General features: G+C 41.6%; 1 protein-coding gene across 3 annotated transcripts in view; it reads left to right on the top strand.

The window, feature by feature from the left end:
- Window positions 1-17,836, top strand: part of slc12a5a (solute carrier family 12 member 5a) — a 125,341-nt gene that overhangs the window by 86,014 nt on the left and 21,491 nt on the right. For all 3 annotated transcript variants that reach the window (XM_062406490.1, XM_062406497.1, XM_062406504.1), the window contains exons 2-4: window positions 2,574-2,674; window positions 3,125-3,262; window positions 16,171-16,317. In XM_062406490.1, coding sequence (XP_062262474.1) covers window positions 2,574-2,674; window positions 3,125-3,262; window positions 16,171-16,317 — 386 coding nt within the window. The remainder of the gene's footprint in view (window positions 1-2,573; window positions 2,675-3,124; window positions 3,263-16,170; window positions 16,318-17,836) is intronic.

The following is a 17,836-nucleotide window of genomic DNA, read 5'->3' on the forward strand; positions in this document are numbered from 1 at the left end:
TAATGAAAAAGCATCGACAGGTCTTGGACATTTTTATTTTATTATTGCAGCAATATTCTTCCTGATCTGGTAGGAAAACTAGAAATGCAGGTCACCTCACTATGGAGAAGAAAGATATACTGGAAATGTTATATCTTTCTGAAATGACTTCAAAAACTCATTTGGAATTTGCATTCCCAAATATTTACAATTTTACCCAGATTATTTGGAGTTAAAGTAGGAGGAAGGTAACAGAGAGGGAGTGGTTTCAAAACGTGCCCATGATTAATTTAAACACCGAGGGTCAATCCTGTGTTCGTAGCTGTTAATCTCATCACTGCTCCAACCAGCCTGTATCCTGCACTGATGCACAAATGGCATTTCATAAAATTGAATTTTCCGCATGTGGTTCGAAGTGGTTGAAAATATATTTTAGAACCACCACTAAATAATCCACGTGTTCTGAGAAGCCTGTCGGATTCTTTTAACTGCTGTTAACCTGCAGGTCACACACAGAGCTGAACCTTGAGTGCAGCAGAAGCTTTTACATTTTGCAGCCGAGGACTTAAGTGTGTCTCTCTCTCGTTCCTCTCCCTTCTGTCCCTCTGCGGGTGCCCATTTCCAGTCTGGCTGCCTCGTCCTTGTCTGCCTGAGCTCATACCTCGCTCTCTGTCACTTTCCATTCTCACCCCATCTATCTGTGTCTCTCTATCTTCTCATCAGCACCCTCATTCTCTTACTTTCCTTCTCTTTGCATTAACTTCCCCGCCCTCCTGCGCTCTTTTCCTGCTCTGAATCTTCATGCACGGCCCCTTTTTTTTCCACTCATCATCCCCCGGTCTGAGTGGCCCTATTGCTCTGTCTCTGTAGAACAGTGTGCTGGCTGTTATCAGTGCCCTAACGTCATGGCACATGGCTGCGGCATCCTGGCTATAAATAACCTGGTCTCGCGGTGCTCGGTCCAAGACAGGACTGAGAGCCAGAGGGAGAGCAATCTGCCATCTCCCTCAAGAGATGCTCGGAGGAGAAGGTGCAAATAGGATGCCAAACTCTGCGCCACCAAGACCTTCACTGCACTTGGTGGAAAATAGCGGTTCTAAATTTAATTATACTTCCAGACGTCTGCTCGGGAAACAGTTCAAGTACCAAGGCTAATGTGCTCTAAATTGTGATGCGTAAAATAAGCAGATTCTCCCTGGATCGGCATGAGGCTGTGAGAAGTGACTGCCTCTGTGATCAACTGCCTCAAATCAATAGTTTGTCCTTGTTTTTATTTTTAATATAGAATTTTTTATCCTGGACATGTTAAAGAATGTGAGGGATACGATTAACCTGCTTGTTTGATGACAGTGAATCAATATTTTTAAGTCAAGGGTTTTTTTTTACAGAGGAGGAATTGATGTGAAGCTGTGAATTGGATTCCGGTCATTTTCACACATGTACATCGCTTAGTGTCAAAGGCACGAGAGCAAATAAAAGAAAAGATGCATCACTGCTTTTTAAGTTCTGGCGGTGGACTGGAAACTTGGACTATGGGCAGAGAAGGTCTCTGGTTCGTCTCTGGTTCAACTCCACGGAGAGACAACAAAAGACGAACCTGGATTGATCTGTCCAAAAATCCAAGAGTCTCCCTACCCTGTCTAGTGCCCCTGAGCAAGGCACCTTACTCCCCCAACATCTGCTCCCCGAGTGCCGTACATGGTCGCTCACTGCTCTGTGTGTCCTGCACCAGATGGGTTAAATGCAGAGGATACATTTACCTACCATTGCATGGGTGTGTTGTGCATGTCTGTGCATGTGTTTGGTATGAATAAACATATCTTAACATTTTTAGACACCGTGTGGTCAATACCTGTCAGTGTCTCTGTGATGAGTCAATGTGAGAATACGTTAAAACACTATTTTTACTTATTTTCATTTAATTGATTCACAACGAAATGCTGATATTGTAACATATACTATATAGAGAGACAGATTTTGCTCGTGCCCTAGAATGTGAACCCACAGACAGATGCTTCTTGATGGAGTCACGATGCCGACAACAAGCTGTCAATGAAATCACATCGCACAGTTTCTGCGTTTTTTAAAGCTGCTGTGTATTATTACTTTATTTTTTTTTCATTTCTCATTATTTCTTGGTGGAAGCCCTCTCTAGCGATGCCATTGTTTGTCACTGTAGCGACAAACTGATTGAGATGTTTGCCTTCTTGCGATGGCCATATGGAATATATAGCCCTTCACATATTGTGAGTGCACACTCCATTAAGTATGATTCTGTTTCTCTGCATTTCTGACTGTGGGCGCTCTGTGGAGACGACAGGCCTCCCCTCCTCTTCTGGCAGACGTCCTCTTGTTCGAGCCTTATGTCCGTGTGTCTCTCTTTGCTTAAGCAATGGGTTCATAAATAAACAAATCATTTATTTCAAAAGTCAATCTCTTGAAATAAATGAAAAGTTGTTGTTGGTTGTTAGGCCACAAAAGAGTTTTTTTCTTACACAAAGAAAGTGGCTTGTGCATTTTGATGTCGCGCTGTTTGTCGTCTGTTGTATTTCAAGTGTTAAAGTGAAGTGTGTGTGTGTGTGTGTTTCTTGCAGGCGACAGTAACCCCAAGGAGAGCAGCCCCTTCATCAACAGCAGTGATGCTGCCGCAGAGAAGAGCCAGCAGTATGATGGCAAGAACATGGCCTTGTTTGAGGTACAGTCACACACACAATGATTTGTTAACACAAATAACCAGGCATGATAAAAAGCAGGATCATTGATAATAAGTTGAATTAGTTACTGCGAGCAAATCTCACACTGCAACAGGAGAAAGTCTCTATGAACTCGCCACAGCTCTGCTCAAATGTATTTATATTTTGTTTCTCTGTGGGATGAACAAGAACAAAGGAAACAAAATCTGCAGATGAACATTTGATTTTGTAAGCACTTACATATTTTTCTGCTCTAACTGGGTAGGAATCCGCAAGGGGGTGTGGAGAGTAACACGTTAGGTGAAATTGTTATTGATTTTCAGTGATCTAATGAAACACTCCTGGAGTTATAGAGTTCACTTGGCTGGCTCAGAGGATTAAAGGCTGGAGTCATGATGAAAACACTGACTCCAGACTGTCCTGTCTCTGTGTGTCTGTGTGTGTGTCTGCAGGAGGAGATGGACACCAGCCCCATGGTGTCGTCTCTCCTCAGCAGCCTGGCCAACTACTCCAACCTGCCCCAAGGTAGCAAGGAGCATGAGGAGGCCGAGAACAATGATGGCGAGTCATCGCGCAAGAAACCCGTCAAGGTATTTAACAGAGTACTTGTTGAAACTCTAGTACATTCAGCACACAGTACATGATTCTACACATTCATTCGTACAAATATACTGCAATCATGCATTACCTACAAACATAACACAATTAAATTCACACATTTAAGTATATTTGTAGTAAAGTTTGTGTTTGGCTTTTCTCTTCCTCACAGTTTGATACAGCTCAACTTCACCTGAAAGAGGTTCATCTCTTTTTGCCAAGGCATTGTTATTAAGTGACCATTATAAGTTTGGGATTTCCATTAGATTACATCAGTTATCTTTCTAACACATTCACTGGAGAGACAGAACATCTCAACCAATTTAGAGCTTGTCAATCGTCCTCTGTGGATTTTATAAATCCCTTGTTCGTGTGACTGTATTGCATCTTAAATGCTCCTCACTAATGACTTCCTTCCACATCACCCCTCCTGGTATTTGCTGCTGTTGGGTGTTGAGATGCCAGAAGGAAGGCGTTTACTTTTACAGGCTGTTGTTTTTTTAACTCTCGTTCATTTCATCAACATACAGGCAGCTACATTATTAATCCTGTGGAAATCGGTGGTTTTAGCCGCACAGTGAGATGTAATATAGCAAAGCTGAAATGCAAATAGAGGACCGATAATGGTGCTGATTATGTAAATAATGAAGGACGTAATGAAAATTTATTGCGAAGAACCAGTGGAAAAGGGATCGATTTACATAACAAGATAATTCACATTTAAAAAAACTCTTTTCCATTACTATCCATTTCTTTTTCACTGTTTCACTTTCAGTCAGGGAACCTTTCTTCTGTCTGACCTTGAAGCAAAGTCTCCTCTGACGATGACCTTGAATGCTAGTGAATCCAGCAGATATACTGTCTGCCTTTTTTTACACAAGGAATCCAGATGGATCCTTTAGATATACAGTTTAAAAACATTTAAACCAACAGTGGAGATAATGTTTAATTGACTTCATCTTTATAGCGACTTCTGGATATGATAAGTTGGTCTCCTGGCTTCTATTTCTGACACAGAAACCCCAAATTAGAATGCAGCCACAAATGATGGCGTTTGTCTGGTTAATTTTTCGAATGTCTGGCTGCTCTTTTATACATAAGGACTGCAATGTTAATTATGCGAAGACCTGAATCAGTTGATTACAAATACACCCCATGTTTAGAGACGTAGGGAGCTGGGGTCCACCAGAGGAAGGAAGGGGGAGGGGCGTGAGGATGAGTAGATGTGGATAAATGCCATCTTGTTTCCTTCCTCTCCATTACGGCAGATATCCCCCTGCACTGTCCATTTTGCGTTTGGAACAACAAGCAATACATTTGACACGGCCCGACAATACAATAAACAGATAAACCAATATTAGGTCTAAACTGAATTCATTACTATTGATCAAGCTCTTGAAGGTCATCAGATGTGGGATGAATTTTCTGTAAAATGTCTATTTCCCAGCTCAATAATAAACCGTGCACCTCAAGATTAGAATCCCACACCTTCGTAAATTCACAAAAAACACTGAATCTATTTGAATGAGTTAACCGTCAGCCTGTGTCAGCAGAGCATTAAAGCACAGTGAAATTTCGAATTTGATCAACCGCAGGCTCTCCTAACAGAGACAGTTTCTCATTTCATCCAGATTATCCACACAACTCCGCTTTACACAGAATAAATAACACCCCTGGAAACAGTTGACAGGATTAAGAGTAGTAGGGACACTATTTTCGAGAACGGATGTAATTTGCGTGACTCGGCCCTCGAACAGGGTTTTAAAGCTACTTTCTGTTTTGTCCTGATTGCCCAGGCCGTGCAGGTAGCATCTTCAGACAGCTACAGTCTCCACTTGGGAATTCAGAATCAGTTCAACACTTTACTAGTGCTGCAGCTCGCCCATTATCCAGCTCGCTCAGTTTTTAGGTGTATTTGTCTGTCTCTCCTCAACGTGGCTAACCCTGGGATGGGGTCTAATCACCACCCTGTCACCTCAACCCCCTTCAATACTTTAATTAGTCTACACGCTACAACAAGCTGCTGCTTCTCCAATCAGAGGTCCATTCCACAGGCAATCTCTCCATCGCCACGAGAGGCTTTTCATTAAGGCAGCCTGTGGCGCTCTATCGCTCGCACAGCGACCCCACTCTCCCTCCCCACTATCGCCTTCCCTCTCTATTTCTCACTCCACTCCCTCTTCCTCTTCCTCACCCTCCATCTCCTTCATCATCGCTCCCTCGAGGGAGGGAGTAAGTGAGTTGTGAGAGAGCGAGAGCAAGGCAGCGGTCTGTCTTTGTTGCAGTGTGAAAGCCAAGATTAGAGATTTGGTTGGCGTGTGACAGGAGGGAGCTGTCTGGAGGTCGCGCAGGTTAAGATGGAAACCAGTCTCAGCTAATCCGTCCGCAATTTTCTCTCGTCTGACTTTATTCCTTTAACACAGGAAGGCAAGAGGGTTTATAAGGAAGCTTAAAACCCACAAAAGGGACAAAAGAAGAGGACACTGGTTCCTAAAGATCTCAGGGGTCTTTCATGTTTATATTCCTCATTATCAGAAATGATTTTGAGTCCAAGAGATTTGCCAATAGAGCCGACCTTTAGAATCCTATTTTCTTTAACCAAAAGGAATCTAAAAGACTACAGGGTTATGTTCAGAAGTGAAGTAGTGAAATATTTTTTGTGTAATTCTGATAAACAAACACACAGAGGTGAAAGTGTAACCTCTCAGGCCGAGGTAAATATGGTCAGTTTGCATTGGTTTATTATATTTTTCTTTAGTCCAATAAAATCCAAAGTAACGCAGCAGTATTATCTCTATTAGATCTTATGACTGAACTACAAACAAACCAGGAACCTATTTACTCATATAAAGTAATTTTCAAGTGCTCTCACCAAGTGTTACAGGAAAACCATCCGCTCCCTGCCTTTGATTTTTACAGGGCAATGTTCCCTCACGTAAACGTTTCCTTTCCTCTCCGGGCGTTTTACGATCCCTGCTCTCCGCTCTGGCCTCCTCGTCCTCGTCTCCCTCCACCGCACCCCCTCCCTCCCCCCTCTCATTAGACTGGTGCATCGGATCAGTATTCCCATCAGCTGCCTTCTGAACGACGTGCCCTGATTAATGTCAATTCATGTTATATATTACAGCAGCGTGCATATTCATCGCTGAGCTAAACAGACATTTCACAGCCCGGCCATTAAGCAAAGGCTCCAGGCGAACAGGCTTAGTGGAGGTTTCTGTTTTGTAAAGGATTGATATTCTTCTTGTTATTATTATTATTAGGCTGTTTCTGCTTTTCTTTTGCACCTTGAGTCTATGAAAGGTCAGGCATCTTCACACTGTTTTGGCATTTCCCGTTGAAACAACTAATTGAAAACATAAAAATATCTTCATTCCATGTTATAGATTTGTATGAAAGAAGAACTTATTCATGTATTTGAAAAAACTCCAGGGCTGGATCAGAACCTGCAGACGCCCCCCAACATGTTTTAGATTGAGCTGAAACAGAATAATAATCCATTTATATCTTAACTTTTTGGTTTATTTCCTCTTACTTTCTTTATGAAGTTTAGTATCTGTTCGATTTTCGACTCACCGGCCTCCTCCTGCTGACCTGGATATCAGATTAAATATAGATTCTGTTCACCAGAACATGTCCATTAGTGGACAAGGAGACTTTCAGGCTTGAATTGGATAGTGTGGTTTCATTACTGGGGGCAACACATGAGGCTTTGTGGCGTCTTTTAACCTAGAATATTCTAGTAACACATGTAGCTGCTATTTCAAGGTGGTGAGGCCTCAGCACCACAGAGGACTTTCGGCTGTTGTACAGATAACCTGTGAATAACGCTTTTACACACACATGCACACACACACACACACACGCACACATGCACACACACACACACAGTGTTGACCGCTGAGTGACTGGTTCGTCCACAGCTGGTCAGGGAGGCTGATGTTCGCTGGCCTCTCCTCTCGCTGTCCGTTCAATAATTCAGCACACCTGAGCAGAAACACATTTGCCCTATCAGCTCCTGTTTGGCCAGCAGAGCGTGGAGATGGTGTTACAGCCTCCCAGTCTGCCCCCCTCACTGTCACTACCTCCACTCACCACCACCCTCTCACCCTCCTCTGCCTCTCCCTCCACTGTAATGAAAATGCGATTTGTCTACCCTTACATAACACAAATTCCGAGATGACGTACTTTTGTTTACAACAACGGCGTCGGCGCCTATCACCAAAAACTCCCAAAATCCTGTTTGTCTTTCCAAGTCGACATTTGATAAATCCTCTTTTTCCTCCTGAGATGTTTGTTTTCTCTTTTCTTCCGTCATGTGTTAGAAACGCCATCAACTCCATCAGCGCTCTCCCGTGCTCGCTGTGAATTCTCTGTATTCTCACGAGAGCAACTGACTTGATTTACGTTCGCTCATACAGCAGCTCTAGAAAATGTCCAGCGTTCAGTGCATGTCTGGAAGCACCTTTAGTGAAGAATTTCCTATTCGAAATAGGAAATTGAAACCGAGTATTCACTGATGCGATCCCACATTGGTGCTTAGAGCTGGCCAACAAAGACACATGCATCTTCAACAACTTAATAAAAAATTGACTACACATCAGCAGGGAGTTCACTCTGCAGTAGCTGCTGGTTCTGCTGGTGAGCATAAAAAAAAGTGATTTAGGCGATGACGCTGATTTTGTCAGCCAATGCAGGTTGGCAGGGAGTCCCAGAGCCTGAGGGCCTGGATGTTTCCCTTCCTCTCTCCTGCAACTCTGTGTAGACTCCCCCACGTTCCACTACCCCCCCCCCCCCCCATGCCCCTGCCCTCTCTCTTTCATTTTCTCTACCCTGCAGGTAGACGAGGATATGAAGTTCCTTTCACCTTTCCCTCTTTAATTCCTCTCTTCTAAAAACCCCTAACGTCTAATGGAGAGGAAGCGCGATACCTTTGCTAGCCTCAGCAGTTCAGGCGATGTCCACAGGAGATAGGGTGTTGGGGGGAGAGAGTTGGGAGGAGGAGAGGAAAATAACATCGTATATCATTTGTAATAAACTGAACATCAGTAGCTGATGCCTGTTTTCTGGCCTGCCACCTCGGTGATCAAGGTTTGGTGAAGTTTAAGCTTCTGAACCTACTTCTTGATAGGAAGACATTTCCATTATGGTCAAAAGAAACCAGTATTGACTGCTGCTTGGATTCAGATCATAAACTGTTAAAATTTGGGCAATTCAGCACTTCATGATTTAGCTCCATAGCTAAAGGTCAGTGTGAATTCAGATGCCCTTTTATGGAGCGTCATGATGGTAGACAGGCACATAGGAGAATGTTGGTTACATCAAGAAATAGCCCTAGAGCTAACAATTTAGTTTTTCATTTGGATCTGCACCAAATGGCACACACTCATAAACACTATGCAGTCCCCTAAACATGCCTGAGGGTTTCATCAAGATCCATTTATATTCTCAGACAAATCAATGAATAGGTGGAAAACCTCCCTATGGAAAAGAAAGTCAGTTAATCAATCAATCGAGTTTTATATGCAACCCCCCCAAAAAAATCCCCCCCCCATATTTGGATCCGCACCAAAATATAATGGGCTCTTCCCTGACAACACCTCAACCCTCCAGCAATTAATCCTGCTAATGAAAAAAGCCCTGACGGAAACATGACCTAACTTCTCATCTCAACAAAAATGATTTTGTGTTTTGTTAGCCGTGAGTGCATTTCCCTAACCTTACGCTAATTGAGAGAAATTGTTTCCTAAGCCATTTACAAACAGGTGCCTTACTCAAATTGTAATCACTAAACCAGTATCGATGTTGTCTGGTGATATCGTTGAGTTTCCCATGTCACAGTCACACGCTTCGTTGACTGAACCATCCACCCAAACCTTATTGCAGAGAGGTTATGCGTCATTGCATTTTCTTTAATTTGCCTTCAGAGCATTCTTGTCAGGAAGCTTCAACGTAGATCTTTTGTGACTGAACATGTAATGCAGCTATGTTATTTACATGTCATTGTAGTGAAGACAGTCTTTGAAGCAAGATTGATTCTTTTTTTCCTATGCACCATGTTTGTATATTGCTCGAGTGGGCTTCAGAGCTCAGTGGATCTTGTAAATGGAGTGCATGTGGTGGGTGGTGCAGAGACGGAGCGAGTGGAAGCTCCGGCCCCGGTGAAAGGCGAGTGGTAAGTGGTGGGAGAGCAGGAGGCAGCGAATCTGAAGTAGGTGCTGCAGCAGATGCACTGAAAGGTCCTGTTGTGTGTCTGGCGCACCTGAGCCAGTCATTCAGCGGGGTGACGACACTTCCCAGCGGGTCGGTGGGCAGCTGTGCTTTCCAAGTCCAGTGGTGCCACGCAGGCCTACCTGTGTGTCTGCAGCAGCCACGGTTCCCTCTGCTCACGGTGGCTCTGTCTCCAGGGAAATCATCACACTGCTCGCTCCCAGCCCATTAAACAGACACTCATTCTGTGTGTGTGTGTGTGTGTGTGTGTGTGTGACCACTACCAGGGAGGACTGCAATCTCCATGCGCAGATGAACAAATGAGATGCCAATTGAATGAAAATAGAAAAGCAGCGTTTTCAGGGTCATTGATTCAGCGCACACGCAAGCCTTCCGTCAGTTTCAGACTATTTCTCCATGTAAAGTCTTTAGAAGCCTCCATTAGTTCACCTGGATTTTTTTAGTTTTGGAGATAACTTTGCAGAGAGGTTGTTCTATCGGGCGTCCAGGTCCTTCAGACTCGGTATAATCGGTGTCTATTATCTGTGTCTGCTCATTTTACGTAACACACTGGATTTCCAGCAGACAAACACTGTTTTAACAAAGCCTGCCTGTTGTTGAGTGTGGATTATAATGTACCACTCGGCTGTGAGACAGCACAGACACTCGTACAGCGGGGCCAACACATACAGCCTGATTCTCCATTGTGTGTGGGGGAGCAGGCGGGGAATGAAAATGACATTTTGTAGTCTGGAGAGGGTTGGTGCCTGTTTTTGCGTGTGTTACTCTTGAGTGTTGTGGGGCATAAACACCTTTTCGTTGTAATAGTACAGTGCAGATTAGTTTAATCTGCTATTTTTATTTGCGCTGTTGAAGTGGTCTTCCTCTAAGTCGACACATTTGAAGAAAAACAGAGCAAAAGTAAGTCACTGAGGACCTAAAGCTTCTCTGACAAATTATTCTGCCAAGATTTTTATCTCTTTTAGGTCCCGTCGTCCAATCTTAATGTGCTTCTGGGAATTTACAAAGAAATGCCTCTTTTCTTATCTCTTTTTGATCAAATCAACAATCTTTGAAGGTTATATAGATACATATTTCTTCGGGCAACTCTTTTTTTTTCCTGTTTTGATGTATTTATGTGTTTGAAGTATAAACCTCAAAAGGTTTACTCAAATAAATAATCACATAAATGCAATTTCACCTTTTTTACTTCACGTAACAAAGTCACTGAAGTTTCCTTTTTTTAATTAGAATCCCCACCTTGAAAGGACGTACAGAGCATTCACCCACTTGAAGGTGTAATGTGTGCTATTGTTCACTAAAAGCTCACAGGTGTTCCCTTTAATAACTTACCTGTTATTACAAACTGACCTCAGGCCACTTTGTGCAGGCGCAGCAGTTTGGGGTCTAACAACAAAGTGCTGATCACAGGGAAACCTTTTCAGCCCGCAACACCTGACTGCTAATGTGTCTTACACACCAAGTCCCTGAAGGACCCGCCAATGGAAACTCAGTCTTTTTTAATTACAGCATTACGACTGTGGGAGATTTGTGAGAAGGAAAGAATTTAGAGGTAAAATTGACCCTTACACCCCCGACAGCCTCTCTGCTGACTTACTGACCTTGCGTACCTCCTCCTGTTTGGCGTTCAACACCCTGTGTACAAATGTTAGTTTTGTGAGACTACAAATATCTGCTCCTAAACTGCCCAAACAAAGATAGAAATTAAATATTGTCATGTTAGCAACTCAGAGGTTTCATTGTATTTAGGGTCAAACATTCTCTGTCAATAAATCAATCAGATTTTATTTGTTAAGCTCAACAGTTGCAACATCCTCTGCACCTCAATCCTCACGAGGGAGGAAAATCTGCCCAAAAATATGTTTTATAGACAATCCTGGTTTATGAAATGGCAGGTTTAATTCAGTTTAATTGTAAAGGGTTGAATATTTACTGCAACTGATGCAAAAGCCCAGCAGCCTTTGAATGTTGGTCAAGTTAAAAAGAAAAAGAAATGGAACTAAAGAATTGTATAGTTCTTTTATTTTATTATTTTTTATTCTATGTTACTTGTGAGTAGTTGTGACATTTCCTGTCTCTGTCAGAAAGAAGGAAGTTCACCCCCAAGCTTTTTGTCTCATTCAGAAATATTCATATGGTCTCATCAGTATTCATCAGGTGGAAACTGCCTTGGTAGATTAATATTACACTTTACACTTTAAACTAACTTTAGTGTATCTGATGAAGTACATCCTGACAGTGATACTGGAACATGGTCCTAAACTAGAGGTAAAATATTCTACTGAATTCTAACATAATAAAAATGTAATTTAATGGTACTGAGCCCATTCAGGGTTTCAGTATTCATAAATAAAAGAACTTTATTTAGCACAGGATGAAAAACTCCGCTGTGCCACACATTGAAGGGCACAGTGAGTCACCGTCTCATTTGCATAGCTAAGGCAACAGACAAACTGTGCACATCATTATCATATAGTGGGGGAGGTGACAGAGACGGACGAGGTTTGTTCTGCGCTGATCCCTCCAGCAGCCACTGATCTTTGATTAAAGCACAACGAGGCTGAAGGTTGAGAGATTTCCTCCTGTGAAGATTATGTGGTGAAAGAGCCATGATTGCAGGTTACGTTTCAGCTACGTGGAAAATAACCTGTACACACACACACACGTAGATAGAAAATGATGACAAAGTTGTGATCCAATTAGCAGTTTGGTTCAGTTCAGTTCAGTTTGTTCATTTTTTTTTATGCAGCAAGTCAAACATCAGCACAATAAAATAACAGAGTCGAGACTCTACATTCAGGTGATACAGGCAAAGAAACACGGCACACGATAAATTGAGAAACTGTGTGTGGAAACCGAAAAGCATGACTTCTAATTACACCAGCTGGTGAATGAAAAATTAAACCTGTCATGTTTGATTTTCAGAAAACTGAATCTGACCTGAGGGGAGGATGTGAAACTCCATAAAAGTAGAAAGGATTTTAATTAAAATGTCTGACGGTCACAGCTGCAATTCACCGATGGGTACAGTTTCCACCTTGACTATGTTGCTCAGTCAGTCGCCATTTTGAACCTTCAAAATTTCCAGCCTGCAAATTACTGAGAGGGGTTAAGATATATTCTCTGACGGACGTGTAAACACACATTGATTTATAGTTTGCATCAAAACCCCCCCCCCCCCTTTCTGCATATTGCCTTAGTATTCACATCCAAGCTCAGGATTGTGTCATTTTAAAGGTTTCCTCTGGAGTTTTTCACCACTAGTTGTGCTGTAGAGAAATTGAGAAGAAGACGATGCAGCTTTCGAAATTTTAAGAGAATCATCTTCAGAAATGTTTTGTGAGAAAGAAACTGCATTCGACGTGATTAGTAATACTGAATGTGTCATTAACCAGGTCTTAGCAGTAGGTAGTTGCACAGTGCAGATCATATTAATACATTAAGATAAGCATTATACAAAGTAAATTTTACACTTACATAACGGTGGGACACATGTGATGCAGTATTTGTGCTAGTAACAAACACATGGATCTGATATAATATGATGTAAATCAAGATGTTTAGAAGTGGCCTGTTGTTGTTCTCAGCTGCATCAGATGTTTTCGGACGACTTCACTAATTATAGTTCCAAGTGTGAGTTTGTGCTTCATTTGTCTTAAGACAAATAGGAGATAATTATATTTGTGAGACTTGTTTGGACCTGTTCCGTCTTCCCCTCTCTGCAAACAGCACATTATTAGAGATGGGAAACAAAACAAATCACATAGTGTAGCATCAGACACGGTTTGATGTCAGCCACTTCTCAGGATGATTTCATTAGGAGTCTGAATTATGAATGAAGCATCTGCCATCACTTCCAAGTGCAGGACTTTTGTTGTTAAGTGCCCATCGTGTTGCATCGAATTTAATAACCAACCACTAAAGAAATAAGAAAGTGTCCCAGCTTCTCTAGGCCTGTTGTTATGACACCGTGTAATGCAGTTGGTTACGAGAGTGTCTTCTTTTATATATGAAGTATTCACATGGTATTTTCTCCTCTTACAATTACTCTTAAAAGTTAATTCAATTTACACTTTACATATTCAAACTGACCATTGGCAAAGTCAGGAAAGATAACAGTGATACTGGTGATACTGGGACGTCCTTCAAACAGGCTGTAAACTGCAAACAGAGAAAAAATATTGCACACAAACTAATCCCTTGTGACGGAGGGTTTTAGTATTTACAAATAAAAAAAAATCATTTAGATAATTGACAAGCAGATGATGAAAAACCATATCCACCACACACTGAACGTCACAGTGAGTTTATATTCATGAGACTTTTTGGACCATGTTCTCTCTTCTCCACTCCGCACACAGCACATTATTAAAGCTGGAACAGGAGCTTCTCCATAGAAATCGCATATCAGACACAGTATTATTCGTTTGATGTCAGCCTCTTGTCAGGATGATTTCATTAAAAGTCTGGATTATGAATGCAGCATCTGCTGTCACTCCTGAGTGCAGCATTGTTTTTTTATTTTAAAGTTCCCCTCATCTTGTGTAGTGTCATTCATGTTGCAGCATATTTAACCACAGAGGAAATAAAAAGTGTTCACGGTTCTCTCCAAAGCACATTGTTATTCCATGATGCAATTATTGAGCAAAAAGATTATTTTTACGATAACTTGACTGATTGATTAAACCGACATTGACATAACGTGTGGAGTTCGAGTAATTTATCCCTCAGCTCGTAAATATTGGCCGACATAAGCCTTTAACAGACACATCAGTATCAGCATTTTAAACTTTTACACAATAAATAATGCAGCAAAACCAATAAAGACAAATATTACATTTATTTGTCTTAAAAAAAAATTGTCATCATCACCAAATCTTAATTTCAATAGGTAGTGTACATAAACTGTATTTATCACGCAATATAGATGTTTATTATCAGCATTGGCCACCCAAAAAATATTTTAACTTTCAGATTCTTAAACAGCAACTGGCTGCAGCCTTATATTTACAGAGACATGAGAGTTGATTCAATGTCTTCATCAAATGCAAGTATGGGCATCTTTCCCAAACTGTCTAACTATAATATAATATAATAAACATGCACCCACCCCTGAAATTATGAGTGTTAAGTTGACATAACAAAAACTCTAATAAATAAGCCTGATTCAGTAAGCTCTCCGTTGTGTAGGCTGGTGGAGCTTGACATCTCCATTTTGCTAAAATTGTAGTAAGTTGCTTCATGAGGTTTTGATTGTTGAAACTTTTTGGGAGGAATCCCCAACGTCTTCACTGACTTTACATAATAACTGTTTGTCTGAATTAAAGCACAGAGCTGCAGCACAGGAGGCTTGTGCCTGCAGTGTTATCGGTGAGGTAATGATGTGACTGTTAAGGTTTGACCTCTCCGGGGAAAAAAGGTCATGTCTGGAAATCAGCATAATTACCCTTCATTGGCCAAACTGTCCTTGGGCAGATTTTTTGTTTTTTTCATTATGTACAGGGTCGGCCGACGTGTCCTTCAGATTTAATATACACCATCACGAGGGTACAGTCACCCACTGAACATGTTCCTACACTGTCACAAACAAGTAGGTGCATACAAACACAAACACACACACACACACACACACACACACACACACACACACAAAAAGAACGTCTCACAAACCTTCAGGAAAAGAAAATCCCTATTAATTAACCTGAAGATCGACAAAATATGTCTTTCTTTCAGGTTCGACGTCAGTTGCGTACTTTCTTTCAGTGTAACAGCCTTGAAAGTGATTCTGTATGAGGACGTATAGTACAGCTGCCTCTTTGTCCACTGATCCACACCAGGGACAACAACACTGCAGCAAAACCAACTAAAGTAAATCCATCACACAAAGAAAACCTGGGAAGGAATAAAATAATTCATCCATCCATTGAACAGACCGGTCCCCAGGCTGCCTCGTGATGTCAAAGTTTTCTTTGTTTCCTGGACTCAGAGTAATTATTGTTCGGGAAATGAACAGAGGATTTACACAAAGCATTGTGGGAAACAATTAAATTAAAAAGGGGCTATTTAAAAGTTGTGTGTGTGATGTAGTGGGAAGTACTGTAAGCCTTTTAATCAAGGCACTGAATTGCTAAATGCAGTGTGTTCCTGTGCAGTTATGTGTAAATGCTTGACACCCTCATAGTATTATGAAGCTGCAACAGAGGGAGGAAGGGATGGAGGAATGTGGAGCATCTATTTCAACCCAAATCCCCATATTACAATTCCAAACAAGATAGTGTTTGTTTTTGCGTTAATGTCAGTTTAAGTGTCTGTAGCGTGTTTGCATTGTTTTATCATGTTTGCTTTGAATGTGACATTTGCAGAAGCCACATAAACTCTGGCAAATCTGCACACTGTATTTTCCCAGCATGCACGGCTGGTTTGTTGACTTTCATCGAGACACTCAAATGTAGTTGATACTTTGCATCTGCTGTGTTGGGGCTATGGGAGTATTTTATTTGTCGTCTTATAGCTGCAAAACTTGCAAAACCTTAAACCTCATCCATACACTCACAGGTCATTTTAAGGAACTGAACGATCTGTAAATCATGGTGAAAGTGGTTGCGGGTTCATGAATCCTTCCCAAGTTTGAATTCTTATTGCAATAACCTCTCCCCTTGTCCTCCACCAGGCCCCCCAGCTCGGCACTCTGATGGGTGTGTATATGCCGTGCATCCAGAACATCTTCGGAGTGATCCTCTTCCTCAGGATGACCTGGTTGGTGGGAATCGGAGGCGTCATTGGGACGTTCCTCATTGTCTTCATGTGCTGCTCCACGGTGAGTGTGTTACCTACTTTTCCCTTAGCCCGTCTGTTGAAGCACACTGGGGGGGTTTGGCCTGGTTTAAAATTAGAAGTTCAAAATGCACCAGAGTCCCTTTAAAATGGAGAGCAGCATGTTATAGCCTCCTGTCACTGTCACCACTGCTGGTGAGGATTAAAGAATCTGAATATAGTCATTTCTTTATCATAAGTTTGGTTTAACATTTTTATCGCAGCTATCTCGTAATAAGACCCTTGGGACTAGTGTCGGTCATTATCGGCAATGATGTGAATCACTGATCAGCTTTTCTTAATTATTATAACATGAAGGTCCTTGATTTGTCTCACATCCAGAGATCAAATCACTGGATTAGTCAAAACAGCCACCTGGTTATTTGTAATGGTTCATCACCTGATTGTGTATAAATTGTAAAATCTTAGTATGGTATAGTATAACGTATAGTATAGTATAGTATAGTGCAAAAAAATAATATACGCTGTGATAGATGATCGTTATCATCCACTCCTCCGGGGAAGTCAATATCTTGGTCTACATTAATTGTCTTCTCTCCCACCTCCTCTGTGGAGTCTAAAAAACAGCCCAGCATCGAGCCGGCCTCCTAATTAGTTTGTTCAGTCTCTTTCTGTCTGAAGCCAAGATTTTACTGCCACACCGACCAATGCAAAACTCATATATTGTGTTTCTGTCTCTAAATGCAGACTCTAAAGGACATTACTCTCCTCAGAAAGACAAACAGGTCATTCATGTTGTAGCAGCACTTAGTCCAACGGATAAGATTGATCATATTCTTATAATAAGACCAAGAAGAAAAGTGTGTCTTTACTTTTCATCTCCCTCAGTCTGTCTTTGGCCCCAAACCCAGTCACTCCCACTTTAGTGAATCTTAAAAAAAATTGTCACAATTATGGACAATTATGTACTGTCATAGTTTTTTAAAAGGCTCAGTAATGTCCCCAAACTATTGGACACTGTATTCTTCACCAAATGCTAAACTCAAACAGGAGTAAATGGGGATTTTGTCTGGTAATTCCACCCTCCGTTGACATTTTGAACATCCGGTTGGTGTATGTGGGTTACTCAAAAATAAACTATGGACAAGGACAGTTAAAACTTTATGGATTTTTTGACGGTCCACCCGCCCACTGATGGGTCCGGGTGCTCCCAACAGTCGGTCTGACTGTGATGGATGGGTCTGTTGTCAGGATAACACAGAAAGAGACTGAGTGACCAAGGAGAAGCTGAGAAGAACAATGACACACAATGAATGTTAGACAAATCACTCACATCCCTGTTAAAAGTCTTTGCATAGCTTCCCTGGCATCTCTTGCATTACTCCTCAAAATACCAGACCCCAGGTCTTGCATCTGTTTAAAATGCTTCTTATCGATACTCATTTAATCTTATTTCACACAATTTGATTGTACTGATCGTTGTGTGTATTGTTCCTGCAACTGTCGTCTCATTACAAAAGCTAAGGCACCTATCTTGTTCCAAACTGGGTTCTGTTTCAGGT

This window comes from Platichthys flesus, chromosome 2 (assembly GCF_949316205.1).
Source record: "Platichthys flesus chromosome 2, fPlaFle2.1, whole genome shotgun sequence".
NCBI classification, from domain to species: domain Eukaryota; kingdom Metazoa; phylum Chordata; class Actinopteri; order Pleuronectiformes; family Pleuronectidae; genus Platichthys; species Platichthys flesus.